This window comes from Acanthisitta chloris, unplaced genomic scaffold (genome assembly GCF_000695815.1).
Source record: "Acanthisitta chloris isolate BGI_N310 unplaced genomic scaffold, ASM69581v1 scaffold24, whole genome shotgun sequence".
In the NCBI taxonomy this organism is placed as follows: Eukaryota; Metazoa; Chordata; class Aves; order Passeriformes; family Acanthisittidae; genus Acanthisitta; species Acanthisitta chloris.
In genome coordinates, this window is record NW_008669673.1 from 35290 (window position 1) to 54574 (window position 19285).

General features: G+C 40.1%; 1 protein-coding gene across 1 annotated transcript in view; it reads left to right on the top strand.

The window, feature by feature from the left end:
- Positions 1 to 19285, top strand: part of SRPK2 (SRSF protein kinase 2) — a gene marked incomplete at its 5' end in the record, with an annotated part of 46444 nt that overhangs the window by 11409 nt on the left and 15750 nt on the right. The window contains 7 exons of the mRNA XM_009073391.1: positions 1560 to 1666; positions 3403 to 3568; positions 5618 to 5643; positions 7388 to 7634; positions 8619 to 9107; positions 13702 to 13802; positions 13894 to 14001. Of these exons, the coding sequence (XP_009071639.1) occupies positions 1560 to 1666; positions 3403 to 3568; positions 5618 to 5643; positions 7388 to 7634; positions 8619 to 9107; positions 13702 to 13802; positions 13894 to 14001 (1244 nt within the window). The remainder of the gene's footprint in view (positions 1 to 1559; positions 1667 to 3402; positions 3569 to 5617; positions 5644 to 7387; positions 7635 to 8618; positions 9108 to 13701; positions 13803 to 13893; positions 14002 to 19285) is intronic.

Sequence of the window (19285 nt, forward strand, 5' to 3'; positions counted from 1 at the left end):
CTCCCTCAGCCTTTCCTCATCACTGAGGTGCTCCAGTCCCTTCAGCATCTTTGTTGCCCTCCCCTGGACCTGCTCCAGGAGCTCCATGTCCCTCTGGTCCTGAGGAGCACAGAAGTGGACACAACACTCCAGGTGTGGCCTCACAAGGGCTGAGCAGAGAGGCAGGATCACCTCCCTCCACCTGCTGGCAATACTTTTCTTCATGAATCCCAGGATTCCATTGGCCTTGTTAGCCACAAGGACACACTGCTGACTCAAGGACAGCCTCTTGTCCACCAGGAGTCCCAGGTCCTCCTCCACAGAGCTGCTGGTCAGTGCCCAACCTGTACTGGTGCTTGGGGTTATTCCTCCCCAAAGCTTTTTTTACCTTTCGTCTAACACCAGTATAGGGTGTTAGATGGGTGTTAGAGGGATGTAGATTTTAAAACTTGAGTTAGCTTTATGCATATAGGTAGGTGTTTGGGAATAATGTAGGTGATAAACTGACAGACAAGTCTCATTTTGACACAAGCTAAGGCAGTGACTCTAAGATCATTGCCAAGACTCTAATAATACTTAGAGAAGTTAGGTAAGATTCTCCCCTAACAGTGTAGTTCTGTATGAATGGTCTCAGAGATATTCTAATTCCTGCAGTATCCATCTATTAATTAATTTCTGTTACTTGTATTACATTATTCTTTGCAAGGTTACGGTCTCCTGTAGTTAAGATTTTAACATCCTTTCTGATTTCCAGGTCATTCCCAGCTCTCATCTGAGAATTAATCAGCATAGTCAAATTGTATCATTTCTTGCCAGAATGTTGTGGATGATAAAATTTAAAATTAGTTTTATTATCTGAAGATTTTCTCAATGGAAAGATAACCTTGCCAGGTATATAAGTGTAGAATCTCTTAACTTAGGAAGCCTTTGAGCCACAAATCACAGGAAGTTCCTACATCTTGTTTTTTCCTAATACTCTTCCCTGATAATCTACTATTGGCCTCTTCTGAGTTCTTTGGTGATTGCCATTAATCTCTGTCATTGAAACTGTAGGTGGTAAGAGATCCATTCTCTTACTACTTTAGTATTTGTTGTCAGGGGATTCTTAATTGAGACTAGTAAAAAAAAATGTTTCGTATGGTTCATTTTCTAAAGCACTATTGCTGCACACTTTTGTTACTAAAACCTTCTATTCATATACTTTAAAATTTATTGGAAACTGGAGATAATAGGCCAAATCAGTACTTGTAATTGTCTCCAAGCAAACAAAAATGAATTGGTTGCTTTTACAATTCCTTATTTAATTGTTCACCCTAATGCTACTGTTAACATGTGGAAATAACTGACAAAATTTGCATAATTAAAATGTTGTAATTTGTTCTGCAGTTGGGCACTGGGTTTGTATGTGTTTATATGAAATTGAAACGAGGTACCAAAGCATATGCCACGTTCTGCTCATTGTAGGGGAAACCATTTTCCCTCTAAACAAGGTGAGGATTGCTTTAGCCAGTCTGCAAGCAAACATTTGGGTTGATCTCATCAACAAGTTTATTTGGAAATTATCCTTAATTCAATCCCAGATGTCTGTATGGTCTTTGAAGTACTTGGACATCATCTTCTAAAGTGGATAATCAAGTCCAATTATCAAGGCCTTCCTATCCGATGTGTAAAAAGTATAATTCGACAGGTAAGATTTGTTAGTGTTTTAATTAGGTTTTTCCACCATCGTTATCAGTTTGAAGGTTAGAATTCTTATATTTGAACTGAAGTCTTGCTAATGCATATCTAAGATAAGATAATCTTATGGGTAATCTCAGTGGGGGTTGCAAGAGCAGCTTTCTGGGTAGCATGCACTTAAAACCATAGTGCCAGCAAGTTTGGAGGAGACCTCTAAGATCAACAAGTCCAACCATTAACCTGTCACTGCTGGAACCTGTAAAGCCTAACCCATATCCTCCAGTGTCAGATCCAGATGCCTCTTAAACTCTTCTATGGATGGTGACTCCAACACCTCCCTGGGCAATCTATTCCAGTGCCTGAACACCCTAACAGTGAAAACATTTCTCCTAACATCTCCTCTGACTCTCCCCTGTCTCAGCTGAAGGCCATTCCCTCTAGTCCTCTCCCTGCAGCCATTCAGGAGTGTGTAGAGGACAGCTGGGCAGCATGAGCTGAGTTGTGTCTCAGCAAGGAAACAAGTTGCAGGTGTAGCTTGTTGGACTGGCTGTAAGGAAGAACCAGCTGAAAATGTGATGTTTGATAGCAGGCTTGGTAGGAGGGGTGCTGGTAGACAAGCTGAGTGTGAGTCAGTGTTGGGCTCCTGTGTTGGTGAAAGATAACTACATACTAGGCCAACATTAGCAAGAGTATAGGCAGCAGAAGATGGGATCTGGTTTAGTACTTCAGGACTCTGCACAGTTTTGGGCTCCAAGTGCAAGACACTGGCTTACTGGAGTGTAGTGAGAGGCAGCAAAGGGACGAAGAAGCTACAGCATATGGTGAATGAAAAGTCTTGGGAGAACTGATTCGTTTGGTTTTAAGAAGAAAAGGCTAATGAGTGGGGAAGCTTTTCAGCTCCTCAGCACAGATAGAGAAAACGAAGCCAGACCTCTCTTGTCAATACACAGAGGTAAGACAAGAAGCAATGTCTATGAGTCGCAGAATGAAAAGTTCTGTTTGCATATTAGGAGGAAATTCTCTGTAGTGAGGGTGGTCAGGCCTTGGAACAGGTTGTCTGCAGTGTTAGGCATTCTGTGTGTTGGGAGGTAGTTGGAAATAAACTGGATAAAGGCTCTGAGCAGGCTGGTCTGATTGTGAGGTTAGGTACAACTTTGAAGCTGGTGTGACTTAGATGGGAAAGGTTTGAATCACATAATCTTCCTACCTGAGTTGCTCTTGGAATGTAAGAAAAGGTAGAAATTCCAAGTAATTCAAACACTTCATACCTGAGAAAAGAAGAATGGCTTAGTCCTGGAAGATTTAAAAGCTTTTCTTTTCGTGAGACTTGAATTAGCTGTTTGAACTAGTGAGAGTGGCATTGTCTGGTAAGGCTTCCAGATTGTTCATCTCATTAAAGATAATATAGATCCTTATTCTTTCTTCTGCTTGGACAAAACTTGTGCTACACACGTTCTAAGAACTGATTTGTGAAAGCTGAATATGAAACAATGCAGTTACTGCACTGATGTTACTGTGCCTCAGTTTTCTTTCAGAAAGTTTTGTAATTCCGTGCTACAATGGCAAATTATGTTTTTATGCTGTGATACCTTTTTGCCCCCCCAATTTTTGAGTACTTTTGAGCATTGGAATAAAATTAGGTTGATCTTAAAATGCAGCTGAATGTTGAGTTTAATATGAAACATAATTTCAGTTTCAAGCAGGTTTGTTTGGGTTTTGTTTTTTTTGAAATGCTTTTGCAATTAGGTACTTCAAGGTCTAGATTACCTACACAGCAAGTGCAAGATCATTCATACAGACATAAAGCCAGAAAACATTTTGATGTGCGTGGATGATGCCTATGTGCGCAGAATGGCTGCTGAAGCTACCGAGTGGCAGAAAGCTGGGGCTCCTCCCCCCTCTGGCTCAGCAGGTATGAGTATGTTTAAGTGGTAAAGTTCCATCTGTATATTATTGCTAACAGTATTTTTTCTCCAAGGAGAATTAACATTTAAAATAATTGCCTGTGATAATGTGTGTCTGGTTAGCTTTTGTTCGTGCTCTGGAAACTGTCAGAGAAATACTTCTGGGTTTGACTTGTTCGAGTTTTCAGGGTCCCCTGGTACAGAAAAAGATTTATTGGTGTAAACGTAGTCTCCTCTCACCCCACAAGTTTGAGTGCCTGGGTTTTAGTCACACTGGAGGCTTGAGGCTCTCATATTGACAGTAGTTAATAATCTTACCTAAATTATGTCTAGTTCCATTACAAGACCTTGTGAAATTATCACTGCATCAGTTAGGTTGGAAGGGACCACAGTGAGTCATCTGGTCCAACCTCCCTACTCCAGCAGAGCCACCCTAGAGCACATGGCTCAGGATTGTGTCCAGATGGTTCTTGAACACCTCCAGTGAGGGAGAATCCATGACCTCTCTGGGAAACCTGTTCAGTACTTGGTGTCTGCACAGGAAAGTTCTTCCTTGTATTCAGGTAGAAATCTGCCTTGTTGTCAGTTAGAACTTACTCTCAAGGTGCAATGAAAACTGCCTTGTTGTCAGTCAGAACTTACTCTCAAGGTGCAATGAAAAGTTTCAGAGTCATAGTTTTTCACCCTTGAAAACGGAATGTGTTGTACCTGAATAAACTCTTGTAGTTTTTCACCCTTGAAAACAGAATGTGTTGTACCTGAATAAACTCTTGATAAGCTCTTCTTCCTAGGGTTATGAAACATTTATGTTAAACTTGTCAAGAGTTTAGATTTTTACATGCAAAATCTGATAAATTGTTAATATATTGTGTTGAATTTTACATAATGTGTTTGTATTGTATGTTATGTGTGGGATTGTATGTTACTTGTGTGGGAAGTAACTTGGTTTTGTTCATGCAGCCTTTATATTGCTTCCCAACATTAAAATAAATACTGGTTTAAGGAGTACACTGTTAGGGTTCTTCTCACATGTTGTTCTTGGCAAATCCTAATTAAATGTATGGCTTTCTACTCAGGAGCTGAAGATGTATTTTCTTTACAGCATTTCAAGAACAAGTTCTGCATAATTTCCCTTTTTATAGCAGTGATGGTGCTCAGGTTTAAGGATCTCTTTGAATACTTTGCCCTTTCAGGGGCATACAGGCAGGTTTTTCCCTGCACTTAGCACCAGGATCTGAACCTATAAAAGGATTGTGTCTCTGTTTTTCAGTTCTTATTTGTTAATTGCCATATGCCTGTGTGTCTGAGCAAGTTTGTGAGAGGTTCTCCTCCCCCGCTCCTTTCCTCCTCACTTTGCCTCTGCCTCCCATATTTGGTGGTTTCAATTGGTTTGATTATTGGGGGGAGGGTTGATGTGGCTCGTGTTGCTGCTCTGTGCATTTTTGCAGTCAGTATTGTAACCTCATCAGACCTGGTCCTTGATGGGATCCTTCTCAGAGATGCTCAGGAAGAAGCTGCTGCTGGAGGTGCTTTTTCTGTGATGCTGTGCTTTTTGCCACAGGCACTTCTTGATGCCTCCAACCCTAGCAGTCAAACTGCCTTGTTTCAGAATAAAGGAAACAGGAATATTTGGTTTTTCTGTTGGGTACAACACAATAGTTGTATCTTTGCTGATAATCCCTGAACTATATAGTCTGTCTATACCTGCTCAGTCAGCTAACTCCATGTGTTTAATCTGTGACAGCTCTGCAGTCATTTGATGTTTTCTGTCCCCTCTTTACTGACTCAAACTTTCTTTCTGACTTTCATAAACTCTCCACTAACCACAACACAGTGAACACAAGTTGCTGCTAGCTCCTTCCAATTCTAGATGCTCTGGATGGAGACATCAAATGATTTCAGACAGCAGGTACTTACTTGTAAAGAGTGAAAAATCTGACTAATCAAAAAAAAAAAATCACTGCCTTATTTAGTTAAGAATATTTGTACATGATTTGTGCTATTTTTACTTGTTTTTATAAAAATATATATTTATAATGTTATTTTTTTCTTTTTAGTGAGTACAGCTCCACAACAAAAGCCTGTAAGTATTGTTATATAATTCAAATTAACTCTCTTATTTTCTGTGTTTCTGTGGGTATTAGTAGCTACCAGATTGTTAGTAGCCTCTACCCTTTTTAAAAGCTTCCTTTGAATCAAGCTTTTATCTCTCAAAAAACATTATTCTTTGCATGTCTTTGGCCTTACCACTTTTAAGCACAGTATTCCTCTGATGGAAGCTCTCACAGACCTACAGTTCTATAGCTATGTCAAAGAAAGTTAAGCATTTGCCATTTTCATCTCTGGAGGAAGAATCCATTTGTTCAGGTCCTGACAAAAATGGTTGCATGAACTAAATATTGTACACTGCAGGTAGCTTAAGGACATCACAGCATTAATCACCAAGGCCTTAAAGGAGAGGGAATTTTGTGAGGTTTGAGAGATCTTTCTGCCAGGTACATGTAGCAAATAGCCAATGACAATTCATCTGTTTAGAAATGGTCAAACTTTCTGTGTGTACAGAACATGCTTAATGTCAGTGGGCATAAAACATGGATGAAAATTAACAGAATTTTCAGTTTTTCTGTCTTGTTTCTGTCTTCTTTTGGAGATAACAGGTTGTACAGATAAAGATCTGAGAAAATATTTTTCCCTTTGTTCCTTGCACTTTATTTTTCACTTATATGAGGATTTCCTTGCTGAAATATCTAAACAATGAATGAAAACTGAATAATCTCATTTATCAGATAGTAAAAAAGGAAGTCACAGTTCAGTTAAGATGTAAGAAAGTGTTTCAGTCCTAGCTCTGCTGTGTTAATTTTTCATTTCCTTCTTATTGTACCTGAGTTTTTTCAATTTCAGTTAAAATGTAAGAAAGTGTTTCAGTCCTAGCTTTGCTGTGTTAATTTTTCATTTTCTTCTTATTGTACCTGAGTTTTTTCAATCTTTACGTTATATAAAATGTGAAACTTTTCATAATGGCCATCTGTTGTTTGTGATTCATGTTTGGGGCCAGAAGGGAGTAATAAAAATGCTTTCCTTTCACAGGCAAATAGCTGAACAGCAAATGTAAGAAAGTGTTTCAGTCCTAGCTTTGCTGTGTTAATTTTTCATTTTCTTCTTATTGTACCTGAGTTTTTTCAATCTTTACGTTATATAAAATGTGAAACTTTTCATAATGGCCATCTGTTGTTTGTGATTCATGTTTGGGGCCAGAAGGGAGTAATAAAAATGCTTTCCTTTCACAGGCAAATAGCTGAACAGCACAGGGTTTATTTGAAATGCTTCACTGTTTCCAGTCTCTTTAGCTTTCTTGTGTCTTTTCTCAGCATACTTTTGCTGGTCATTGCCTGCATTGTCCAGAGAGAAATCAGGTATTAAATTTACATGCAAATGACTAGTATGATACCAGATTATCTTCCCACATGCAGTTTCATCTGCTAATCTAGATTGAAGTTTAGGATTATTGTGCCTATTTGAGATTATAGGATCATAGGAACTTTACTGTGGCATCTTAGATGTATTTTGCTCTTGCCTTTAATAAACAACCATGTCAAAACGTGATTAACTATGTCAAATTTTGGTGGCTTTTTTCCTCATATAGCCCTACATCATTCCTGATTTAAAGTAAAATGGAAAACTCAATATAATTACTAGGTTAATTGCCATCATAAGAAAGGTAATCGTACTGCAAGAGAGTTCAGTGTGAGATGCCTTGAGAGTAATTGCTGTGGGGTTTTTTCTTCTTCCTTTTTTTTTTTTTTTTTTTTTGGGTCTTAATATTTCAGGTTGGAAAAATATCCAAAAACAAAAAGAAAAAACTGAAGAAAAAGCAGAAGAGACAAGCTGAGCTGCTAGAAAAACGCCTGCAGGAAATAGAAGAACTGGAGCGAGAAGCTGAGAGGAAAAAAATAGAAGAAAATGTAACCTCAGCTGTACCATCAAATGAACAGGAAGATGAGTACCACCCAGAGGTGAAACTAAAAACAGCTGATATAGAAGAGGTAGTAGATGAAGAACCTGGAAATGATGATGGTTAGTATTATCTGCTTTTACTGACCCTGAGTTTGCTGTTTCGGAGGGGAAAGGAATTGTGCAGTGTCCTAGATTTTTGTTTCATTTTCTCCTGTAGGTAAAATTGTAACTACAAAGCCTAAAAAGGAAAAGAAATGTCAAACCTACTACAAAAGTTAAAAACACCCATCAATAGCAGTCTGTAACTATCAAATACCACCAAAGAAAATAGAAAATTCAACAGAACAGTCAGTTGTCATACCCCATTAAGTGGAATAACCAAGTGTCCTGGTGAGGTAGAAGAGCACTAAGATGTGTCTGTATTCTATAACATTAATGTAGTTGGAGTCATCATTGCTTTCCCCTCTTCTTCTTACAGTTTTTGTTGTCAGGTAATAACGATTCCAACTTCTTCACTAAATTTTTATAGATGTCTTGTTAATATTCCTGTTTAGTCCTGGTGACTTGGACCACAGTTGTTATGGCCAGTTGTTAGCCAGATCCATTCTGGCTTCCTTGTTTTTTTTGTCAACTCTTCAGTCCTATGAAGATGTAACCCCTGAGCCTGTAGTTTGGTTTTGTTTTGTTCTGCTCTTACTGGGAATTTGCCTCCTCCTCTGATGACTCCCTGTTTGACACAGATGAGTTGTAGATTTTGTTTTCATGGCCTCACAGATCTTCCCTTCATAACATTACTCTCTTCTGAATTGCTCCCTACTGAACCACTTCCCATTGTCTATTTTTCCAACAGCCTTATTAGTTCTTTCTTTTGCCTTTAATTTAGGTGTTAAGGTCTTTGCATAGGTCACTGATACTCAGAGTTTCCTCATGTGAGACATCAAGAGATCAAGTAGTTACTGAAGAGTCAAAAATGATGATGCCCAATTTCAAAATGGTACATGTCAAGAGATCAAGTAGTTACTTAAGAGTCAAAATTGATGATGCCCAATTTCAAAATGGTACATTGATGTATGATCTCATGTGTTGCTCATTGAAATTTCTCAGGTGAGGCAGAAGATCAGGATGAAAAAGAAGACACAGAGAAAGAAAACACTGAGAAAGATGACGACGTTGAGCAGGAACTTGTCAACACTGACTCTACAGACCCTAAGTGGATAGAATCCCCCAAAACAAATGGCCACATCGTGAACGGCCCATTCCTATTGGAGCAACAGATTGAAGATGAAGATGAGGAAGAGGAAGAATGTCCAAATCCAGAGGAGTATAATCTCGATGAGCCAAATGCAAAAAGCGATTACTCATATAGCAGCTCCTATGAACAGTTTAATGGTGAATTGCCAAATGGACGTCATAAAATTCCAGAGTCACAGTTCTCTGAATTTTCAGCTTCAGTGTTCTCTGGGGCTCTAGAGTCTGTAGCTTGTGGTTCTGCTGTTTCTGAAGGATCAACTGTAACCGAAAGAGAGGAGAGCAGCCCATCTCATGACAGGAGCAGAACGGTTTCAGCTTCAAGCACTGGGGATTTGCCAAAAAGTAAGTATTTCTCTTAGTGGCACATTCCATGCTTAAAGTCTCTCAGAGCTGTAGGTGATGTCTTGTGTAGAATGAGTGGTGAGGTTAGACCTTACTGTGTGTTCACAGCCAGGTTGGATGAGCCTTGAGCAACCTGCTTTGGTGGGAGGTGTCCCTGCCCGGGCAGGGATTAGGACTAGATGATCTATAAAATCCATTCCAGCCCCTAAAGTTCTCTGATTTTACTTCACTTCTTGGTGAAGATTGAGTACCAAGCCTTATGTGTAGGCAGTCAAGCACTTCTTTCATTAACAAGAAAGGACCTTTAGGTAACAGACAAGAATCCATCATACCTGTTCTCTGGCTTTGATTGAACATCAGGTCTAGCACTTCTCACTGATGTTGGTGTTTCTCAACCTACAGGTGAACTGTTCTAAATGTTTTTAGTTTCTGGGTTGACACCAGACCCATTAACGTGTGAGGGAATGAATCACACATCAGGTGAATGCAGAATCTCAGTTATGATTATTTTAAATTTAATATTTTGTCTTAGAAGACTTTTAGCAAAAAGACAGTGCAGGTATCTGGAATGGAGAGGAAGCTTTGAAGTTAGTTTGGTGCCAAAGCATTCTGGTGAATTTTGATCTTATAGGACCGAGTTTCAAAGAAAAGCAAATGTATTAGTTTTGAATGGCTAAATAGAAATACAGGGGGAATAAAACCACACTGGATTTGATGGAAGACTTTTGTCTGGTAGCATGGGTGTGTATTGCATGAAATAAGAGATAAGTAAGTGGAATACAAAGGCAGTGGTTAGGTTAAGAAAAAAATGTTTAAGTAAACTGGATGATTTTTCTCGTGTTCATGTCTTGGAGTTTGATGGGTGCAGCTTGGACCACAATACAAAAGCATTCATGTTAAATTAAGACAGATCTACCATCTTAAATCTTATGAGGAAAGCAGAACTGTGATTTGTGGGGGATTTTTTCTGCTCTAGAACTTGTTTTCAAAGGTATTAGGTAAATTATTGTAGAGGAAATATTTGCATTGACAAGTTGGTCTACACAGGAAAGAGAGAGGAAATTTATAGTTGCAAGTAAGCATCGTTCCCATAGTTTGAAGGTGCAGGGTGATCATGAGAACATGTAACCTGACTTCCTTTTGTAACACATCAGTAACACATGACTTGCTGAGCCCAGCAACCTTTAGGTTTGGCTTGAAACCTGTTTTTAAAAAGATTCCTGGTCTTGATTTGGACAAATGAAAGGGGGTTGAGGTGTGTTCCACTGCTTGGAACTCTGAATTGTTTCAGAAGAATCATTGGAGGTTGGAATGTGTTTGGCTGCAGCTTCTATCTGTTACTTCTTGTCACGTCTTTTCTCAGTCACGTTGAAGAATTCTGTACTATGCTGTGTTTTCATTCATTAATGGTTCTTTTCTGTTTCAAACAGTTCCTCTCTTAACCTTCTGTTAAAACTCAACAGGGCATGTTGCCAACCCTCAGCTCATTATGGCTGGTCTGTATTCCACGTGGTTTCTGGTCATCAGAACTGCTCTGATCTAAAACTTTGGCCTGTAAATCCTGTTTATTTGAAGACGTGGAAGGTGAAGTCTTGGTGTCATTGCAAAGAACTGGATTTTTGCCATTGAATTAAATAGCTTCAGGGTATTACACACAGGTCTTATTTATAGTGCCAGTGGCTAAATGATAAATGTATGGGTCTCAACTTGAATAAAGAAAATACTGCCAGACTAAATCTGTAAGCGGATAGAAGAAAATGAGATGGCTTAGGGAGAAGATCACCAGTCCTGCCATCAACATTGTCCCAGATGAAGCTGCTAAATTTAAATAGAGCTGTACTGAAAAATGCAGTCAAGTGTATTTCTTGGTGTAAGACTTTAGAAGAGCAGCTCAGAGTTTATTAGAGTCTGACAGGTCAGGTAGGCAAGAAATCTGAAAGGAAATACAGCTGAGTAGAGCTGTGTTTCTGGAAGATGTCAAGATCCAGGTAAATAAGGCTTTCAGCCCATCTCCTTCCACTCTGAAGTCCCTGAAACAATGTGCAAGAGGTTCCCTAGGTGCCTGGTAGTTTCTTCCTTTGTTCTGCTGGCTGTAGACAGGCAGAAGGACTCCACTGCTGTTTCCTGGGGTGATGTGTAAAATCCTGATGCCTCCAGTGAGTACAGCCAGTTGTCATCCTCCTAGTAGCTTACCTCCATAGCCTGAGAAACAAATGTACTTTATTCATCCTCATGTTACCTCATCAGGAGCAGTTCACATACCTTTCATGCAAAGAAAGAAGAAAGAGTAAATGCAGTGATAGTTCACATCTTCCACAGGAAGAGGAAGAGCTGAATGTTATGGATATGAATGGCATTAATAATGATGTTGGGTTCAACAGTCATAAAACAGATGAAGGTGCTTAGAAAGAAGTTGCAGGCTATTCAATATTTTTAAATGGTGCTACTTTTTCACTGTGGCTTTACTGCCCTTTTCTTGTACTGGAGTAGACTTTATTTGTTCCTCTTTGGGCATTGCTATACATTATTAAGTAACATAGTCTCATTTTTTCAGGGTACTTGCCTCATTCAATGCACAGACCAATTGGTGTTCAGTGGATGAGCAGTTTCTATCTTTTTCAAGTTTTCACTTCGTGACCAAATACCCTTAAGATAGATCTGTTAATTTCCTCATGACTCTCCTCCTCCTTCCAGTGTTTGAAAGTTTGCTAAGTATGTTGCCATGCTGAGGCTGTGAGAATTAAGGTGATATTTCTTAGCTTTACAGAACTAGGACACAGAATCACAGAATATTGAGAGTTGGAAGGGACCCATGAGGATCATTGAGTCCAGTTCTTGGCCCTGCACAGACATCCCTGAGGATCACACCCTGTGCCTGAGAGCATTGGCCAAACTCCTCTGGAGCTCTGTCAGGCTTGGGGCTGTGACACTGCCCTGGGAGCTGTTCAGTGCCCAAACACCTCTGGGGGAAGAACCAGTTGCTAATCTCCCACCTATGACAGGGGACACAAATGTAATGAGTTCCTGAGAAAAACACGAAGGTATTGGCTCTTGCCTATTACCTGCTCAGGTCCCTCTGTTAGAAGGAAGTTGAAGAAAGCTGTTTTCTAATGTCATATTCCGATGTCTTACTCATGAGCCTTTTTTTCCTCTATCATTCCACTTCATTTACTGCAGTCCTTCACCTCCAACAAGACGTGTGGGAAGGATTTAAAGGATTTATCTAGCACTGTCTCTTTTTTTTTTTTTGCAAGGACTGCTGAACTGAGAAAGGTCCTGTTATTTCTTGAGTCATGCATGTGAGTGTGTTAAAAAATCAGACTGTACTGTGCAGTGTACTTGTAAGGGAAGACTTTAATATGAAGCTTATTCATTTCTGTCTTTTAAGTGTTTTACTTCTATGCCCTGTTATTGGTGCTTTATATAAACTTGAGTCTTGGACTCCATTCCAGCTCCTTTAGAGGACTGTTTGTTGGGGTCACTGCCCCTTCTGTCTTCTGCTGGTTAGTCCTGTATTTTCATTCCTTCTCTTCCCTGGTGGATTCTGCCACTTCCTTTTCTGGTTGCTCAGTATTTCAGTGCTCTGATGATCCATTCAGGCTTTCTGTGCCAGCAGCTGAAGATCTTCATCTGTTTTCAGTCACTCCTAACTCACCATTAGACATCTCATATATTTTTGATCCTTGTCCCGTGTCTGGTGTATTTTCCTCTTAAAATTCTTACAACATCTTAACAGATTATTGGAGTCACAAGTGATTTTTGGATCTAGTACCTCTTCCTTACCTTACCACCAGTCTACAGTTTAGCTTTGGGACAAGGAAACTGAGACCAGTCGTGTGCTGCTGTGTGATTTGTGGTATCTGGTTCTGTCTTCCATGATTAAGTCATCTGCTTTCTTTCTAGTGCAGTTTAGGAACTAGCAGGTGGTGTGTGAAAACACAGGGAAGCAGCACTTCTCCACTGCTGTAAGTTAAGGTTATCACTGTCCCAAGAGCCTTTAAAGACTGCAGGATTAATTAAAGTTCTGCATTTTTAGTCTGGATCATGCTCACTGCAAACAGAACCTTCAGAGAACTTTGATTCAGTGCTGAATTACTTGTGAAAAAGAGTGACAGCCCCCTAGGCTCTCAGATTAGCCACATTTTGGTGGGTCTTTTCCCCCTTGGGACAGATTTTAAATAAAAGAAAAAGATCCAGCCAAGTTTTATTTGCCTTGGCCAGGCTTGGAAGTGCAGGATTTGTTTTCTCAACCAATGTGTGCCAAGAACACATCTTTCATGTGGAGTTCTTGGAGGCTGAGTTTTAATATTTTCTGTCTGAATCTGTTCTGGGAAACATATGCACTGGTTTTGCTTAGAAGCTCCTCTGGATGTTGTAATAATAGTAATTTGGCAGTTAAAGGATGCAAAAAAAATGCGCTTGAAGTGTATAAGGATATTTAGAAATCAGTGTAAGAAATCCTATGTATGTTGCTTTAATTTCTTGTAATATTCAGCCAATTATTTGGATGTCTTCAGTGTGTGACAACACTGGATGAAGTGTCAAGGAATAGTGTGCTCAAAATACTAACTGTTCTGCATTTTGCTTGTGTTAGCAAAAACTCGTGCTGCTGACTTGCTGGTGAATCCACTGGACCCAAGAAATGCAGATAAAATTAGAGTTAAAATTGCTGATCTGGGGAATGCCTGCTGGGTGGTAAGTGCAACTACATTTTAGCTGCTCACTGTTTACAACAGGTCTTTTTATTGTCCCTTTCTTTCCATTAATGTGGTTCTTTCTGTTCTAGCATAAACACTTCACAGAAGACATCCAGACAAGACAATATAGATCCATAGAGGTTTTAATAGGAGCAGGTTACAGTACACCTGCTGATATCTGGAGTACAGCATGTATGGTAAGAACAATACAAGTAAATCTCTCTAAAAACAGTTGTTTGCTTAGTGAGGAGACCTGATCAGGAGATGGTTTTGATGTTTTGACACGAATACATTATCATAAATTGTGTTGTGTCAGATAGTTGCTGATGATTTCTTCCCTTTATTTCAATTTCTCAAGCCTTCTTAATCAAAAGGAAGTGTTTTGGAGAACATTTGTCATCTTCATGTGATGCATTTTAAACCTGTAGTCAAACCCATGCGAGTTTGGAGGGAAATGTGTGTATTTTAAATGACAAAATGTAACTTAAGTAGTGCATGTTTCCTTCCAGTCTTAGCATCTGTGCAACTGTTTGCTGTGTTTACATTCCTTTTTCTTGCATGAAGTAGCAAAAGAGTGAAATGCTTTAAATTCTTGCCAAGTGCAGTGGAAACATGGATGGGATTAGGCTTGCAAATCACAGCTTTGGGTTCTCAACTTCGAAGACAAGGGATTGAGTTTATTAGTGTAAAAGATGTGGTAACATTCTGTACAATTAGCTTTAACACAGTGGGACTGAAATTACAGATTTCTACAAGTCTTTAGAGAACAGAGAAAGAGAAAACTTAGCCGTGCAGTTTTCTGCAACTTTTATTCTGAGGACAAACAAGCTGCATACAGCTTGAAAACTTAGCTGTGCAGTTTTCTGCAACTCTTACTCTGAGGACAAACAAGCTGCATACAGCTCCTCATTGAAGATAGTGTGTATTCCCAAAAAATACATTTAGAAATACCTTTGCCTATTTTAAAAGTGAAAACTTAATCAAATCTTTATGTTTTACAAATACATGTCTGAAAAGAGTAAGTGTGTGAGGAGGAGGAGGAGGAGAGGACTCAATACTAGACGCAGTTTGCAGTCGTGGGCGAGGAGGAGAATGGCACAGCTCAGAGGGAGAGGAGGAGGAGGATTGAAAGGAACATAAAATCCTACAGATATTATAAGCTCAGCAGGCCATGTGTTGGAAGGAACTAACCCATAACTGAAAGTCTCTTTTCTCTGGAGTTTATTACTAGCCTTTGCTTTAGTACACAGAAAAAAACCCTATCCATTTCCAAATTTACTCTTCCATTTGGGGACAAAATGTTGAGTTTTTCTATGCCATTGAAAACAAAGCATAGAAAATATTCCATAGTTTTCCTTAAGCCTTTTAATGATTCTTCTCACAAAATTATTGTAGAGGCTTTTTGTCCCTGTTACCTGTTATTTTGTAAACCTCAGTTGAACTTTTTATGGTATTGAATACTCTATACTCATCTTTCTTTAAGGTTGTACCCACCCCTGCTAATTTTATATACAGTCCTGTAGCTAAAGCCACTTAAAGAAGACTGAAATATCTCTAGGGTTGTGTTTAGACACAGTGGGGTTTTAATAGCAATATCACACCTGAGGAAATAACAGCCTCACAATATTTGGGGTTGTCCAGCTCTCTCTTCCATGTTATGTAAGTGTTTCAAACTCAAGGAAAGAAAAAAGCCTAAAGCATCACTGAAATGAGGAAATTTCAGTATTATAATGAGAAAATTAAAATTCTGCTCTTTTGTTATGTAAGCTTTAAAGGTAGTAAAGCATAGGAGGCAGAAGTGCTTTAATTCTGTGTTCTGCCATGGACTTTGGGTATCTTTCCCCTTAAAAACTGCAGTAGAAATTTTATAACCTTACAGCAGTGACACACAGTTGTTAAATTCAGTTGTCATCGTTGTGTAGCTGTGTGAAAAATAGAGAGCAGCCTCTCACACTCACCCCAGAACCTCATCACTTGAAACCCCCCAGAATCTGCTTTCATTCCTGTGTGGCTGAGAAAATGGGTCAGAGCACTGTGAATGCTGAGCCTGTATCAGATGGAACACAGCTCTGAGGTAGGGATTGCCTTGGAGAACTTAATAGCTGTTTCTGCAGAGGACTTGTAACAGAGATTAACAGCCAGGGGAACATTCCTGATGTGGAACTGCAAACTCCCAATTAACTTATTTAGGCTGTCTTTGGAAATTATGATCTGAATCTCTCCAATCCCTAAAGCAGTCAAGAACTGTGAAGCACCAAAGTGTTTTTAATGCCCCTGCAGTCCCACTTACTTTCTCAAGTTTGGTTTCCTTGTACCTACATGTGGTTCAGAAAACACCCTTCTAGGTTATCTTGCTCTTGTTTAATACTCAGTTCACTTTGTTCCATAGTGTTTACTGTTGTGTGTGTTTTCAAAAGGATTGTCTGCTGGAGCAGGAGGGGTTTATTTGCAGCCAAAACACAGCTCAGATACCCCATTGGCCGTGTTGTCCAGGACTCTCAAAGCTGAGCAAAGACACAGCTTTGTCATGTTCCTTTGCCTTGTACAAATGGCAAGTCCAAAGTCATTGAGGATGCTTTGGGAAGCAATGCTGTGCAAAATGAGTGGTCCAACAGTGTTGCCATTATTTTTTTCTTGGCAAACTTTCATCCAACCTTTACCCAATGGGACCAAGCACACATGAAGTGGTGTCCTACCAGCTGACTCTGTACTGATTTCATATGGTATTTCTCATTTCTTCCTTTTTTGAAATTAAGAAGGGGCAGTTCTATGTTATTGAGTGACCTAAGTCTGAGATGGTGTTCAGGTTAGGTAAATAATTGCTCTTGCTTAATTGCCTCCTGTCAGAAATACTACCTTGTGGTAGACAAGGTACCCTGTGGTTGTGACCTGGGAGCTGCTTTATGTAATTACAGATCCTGTCCTTCATTCCAGTCATGATTTTTGACTTAGGATGAGCTTTCTGGTCTCAATTTCTCTGCTGAATGGTGATGCACATACTGCATAGGTGTGTGCCTAAAGATGTGAATTAATGTGAATGCAAAGTGTAGTAAGGTAGGATCAAAGCAAAGATGAGATGTTGCACTTCTAAAGTCCTTACTCACAACTGAATCCCTCAGCTAGTTGCACTGAAAGAGGGTGCAAAATATTTTGACCTCCTTTGGATGAAGTTGTGTACAAATACATCTTGTAGAGCTGTAATTGGAGGTTTCCTGCCAGTGTTCTGACAGATGCTGACCCAGGTGTCTGGAGGTTTCCTTCCTGTGTTCTGACAGATGCTGACCCAGGTGTGCTCTTCACTGCTCCATCTGTGTAGCTCTTGCTGACAGAACATCTGCTCCATTGGTTGTGGTCAGGTTCTCCATCTCAGTGGGCATTGTTTGGGTTTCACAACGTGGCTCCAAACTCTCCCAAAAGGATTTGCTAACAAGTAGTCCAGGACACTTTGCTTCATGGTAAACAGCACACACAAATACTGCTTAGCTTGCAAAGTAGGAGAGTTTCTCCATGAGTTTTACATCCACTGCTGTGTCAGATAATCTAGATCACATAAAAAAATTACAGTTGAAAAAAGTCCTTTCTTGGAATGAACTTAGTGTCCAGTGTCCATGTCAGAGGTTTATGTGTACATAAAGCTCATCAATCTTCATATATGTCCTAGATTTTATGAAGGATGACTTGGAATGTTTGGTACCAGGATTTACCTGAGATCTTAACTTGGTCTTATGCTGAAACAGAGATCCATAAAGCACAAGGTTTTCACTGCTTTTTGCTTGCTAATGAAATAATCAGCAGTGACTATGAGTAGCAGAGCTCCTGGTTCTTGTATGGGCTTGTATTTATGGCATAAAGTGTGGTAAGTGAAGCCCAGAGGTTGTGCCTCTTCACAGCAGCAGCAGCCTTTCCTTTTTCATCATACCATTTGTGCATCAGTTTTACAGAGTGTGTAGTAGTGAGGATGGAGATGATATTTTTAAACAAAAGCCTCTGATCCACAGGCCCTGAGCATGCACAGTGGCTTCCAGAATGCCTCCCTGTGGATCCTGCTTTTGGGACCTGGGATGTTGTGTCTGTGTGGAGAGCATTCCTTGTCTGGGCTCTGCTCATAGGGGTTGGCATCATCTACCAATGAACCCCTTGGTTGGTTCTGATGCAGCTTCCAAGAAAGAATAGTCCTGTTTTGTTTGTGCTGTCTTTGGTATGGGAGGAGCCAGAGTTTCTGATCAGGATTACCTGTGTGGGAATAGTGCACAATCAGAGCTGTGGAAGGACTTGACCCAAACAGCAGAAGAGGGTGCAATAGCTCAGTGCTGGTAACCTCACTGTGCTGGTTCTTTGGTAAGGAGCACTGTGACCAGCAGCCTGGGAGCTGAGTCTGCTAGTTTTAGAGGTGGCCCAGTTCTTGTGCCCCAACCATCTTCAAATCAGATGGAAAGGGTGAACGTGAGTATCCTCAGGCCAGGACCAGTCTCACCTGCTCAGGTGAGCTGAGTCTCTGAGTCTGAGAAAAAGAGGAAGGGAAGAAAAGAGGATTCCTCTCTTTGGAGGCTGATAACCAGTGCATGCACAAAGTGCTGTGAAGGTAGTAGAGGAGGTTAGATGTCAGTGGGCTCTTCCAGCCCATGGTGGATTTGTTTGCTTGTTCTGTGCTTGGCAAAGAATGTAGCAAAGTGTAACTTAAATTTTTTTGTTAGACTGTGGTGACCTTGGTCAGAGTGATTGTGGCTGTCATTTACTGGACATTAACAAGTCTTGGTAGGGAAATGGTGCAGTGCCCTTTCTTTCTCTATTCCCTCTTTTAAGTGGGATACTCAGCTGCCCTCGTGGAAAGCTAGATACTGGGAATTCTCTCCACATTTATTAAATTCTAGGAAATTCAATGTTCCCTTGCTGTACTAAACCCTATTTTAATTCTGCCAATGGGGAGGTGCATCTCCTCTTCACCCAAAAGGAGGAATAGGTGTGGAGCCATCAGCACCTTTGACAGAGTTGAAACCAATCTTGATCATTTCATTCTGTCAGGCTGAATTTCCACATTTGCAGGACTGAGAGGGTTGTGTTCTGTAGAGCACAAACAGAACAGACTCTGCATGATTTAGCATTTCCTAAATCCCAGAAAACAGGGAACAGTACTCCACTACTGCTGCCAAGAAATCCTGGCAGGATAAGGGAGTTAGTACTGGCATCCCTTTGTATTGCTTCTGGAAATGACTGCAAGCACCATGATTCCACTGCTGTTCCTTGTTTGTGCCCTTTGGGTTGGCAACAGGAAAAGCACCTGAAGGGATGAGTATCATCACTGGACTTTGGGTGCTCGTGATGTCTGAGGTCTGGGAGGAGGTGACTGTCACAAGCTGAGACATGAACAAGGTTGTGTTTTTAACACTTTCCTGAGGTGACTTCTGTGGAGAGTTGTGATTCCTGCAGTATCTTCTTTTCATACTAAGAACTAGCAAATAGATCTTAGCTGTAGATCAGCAG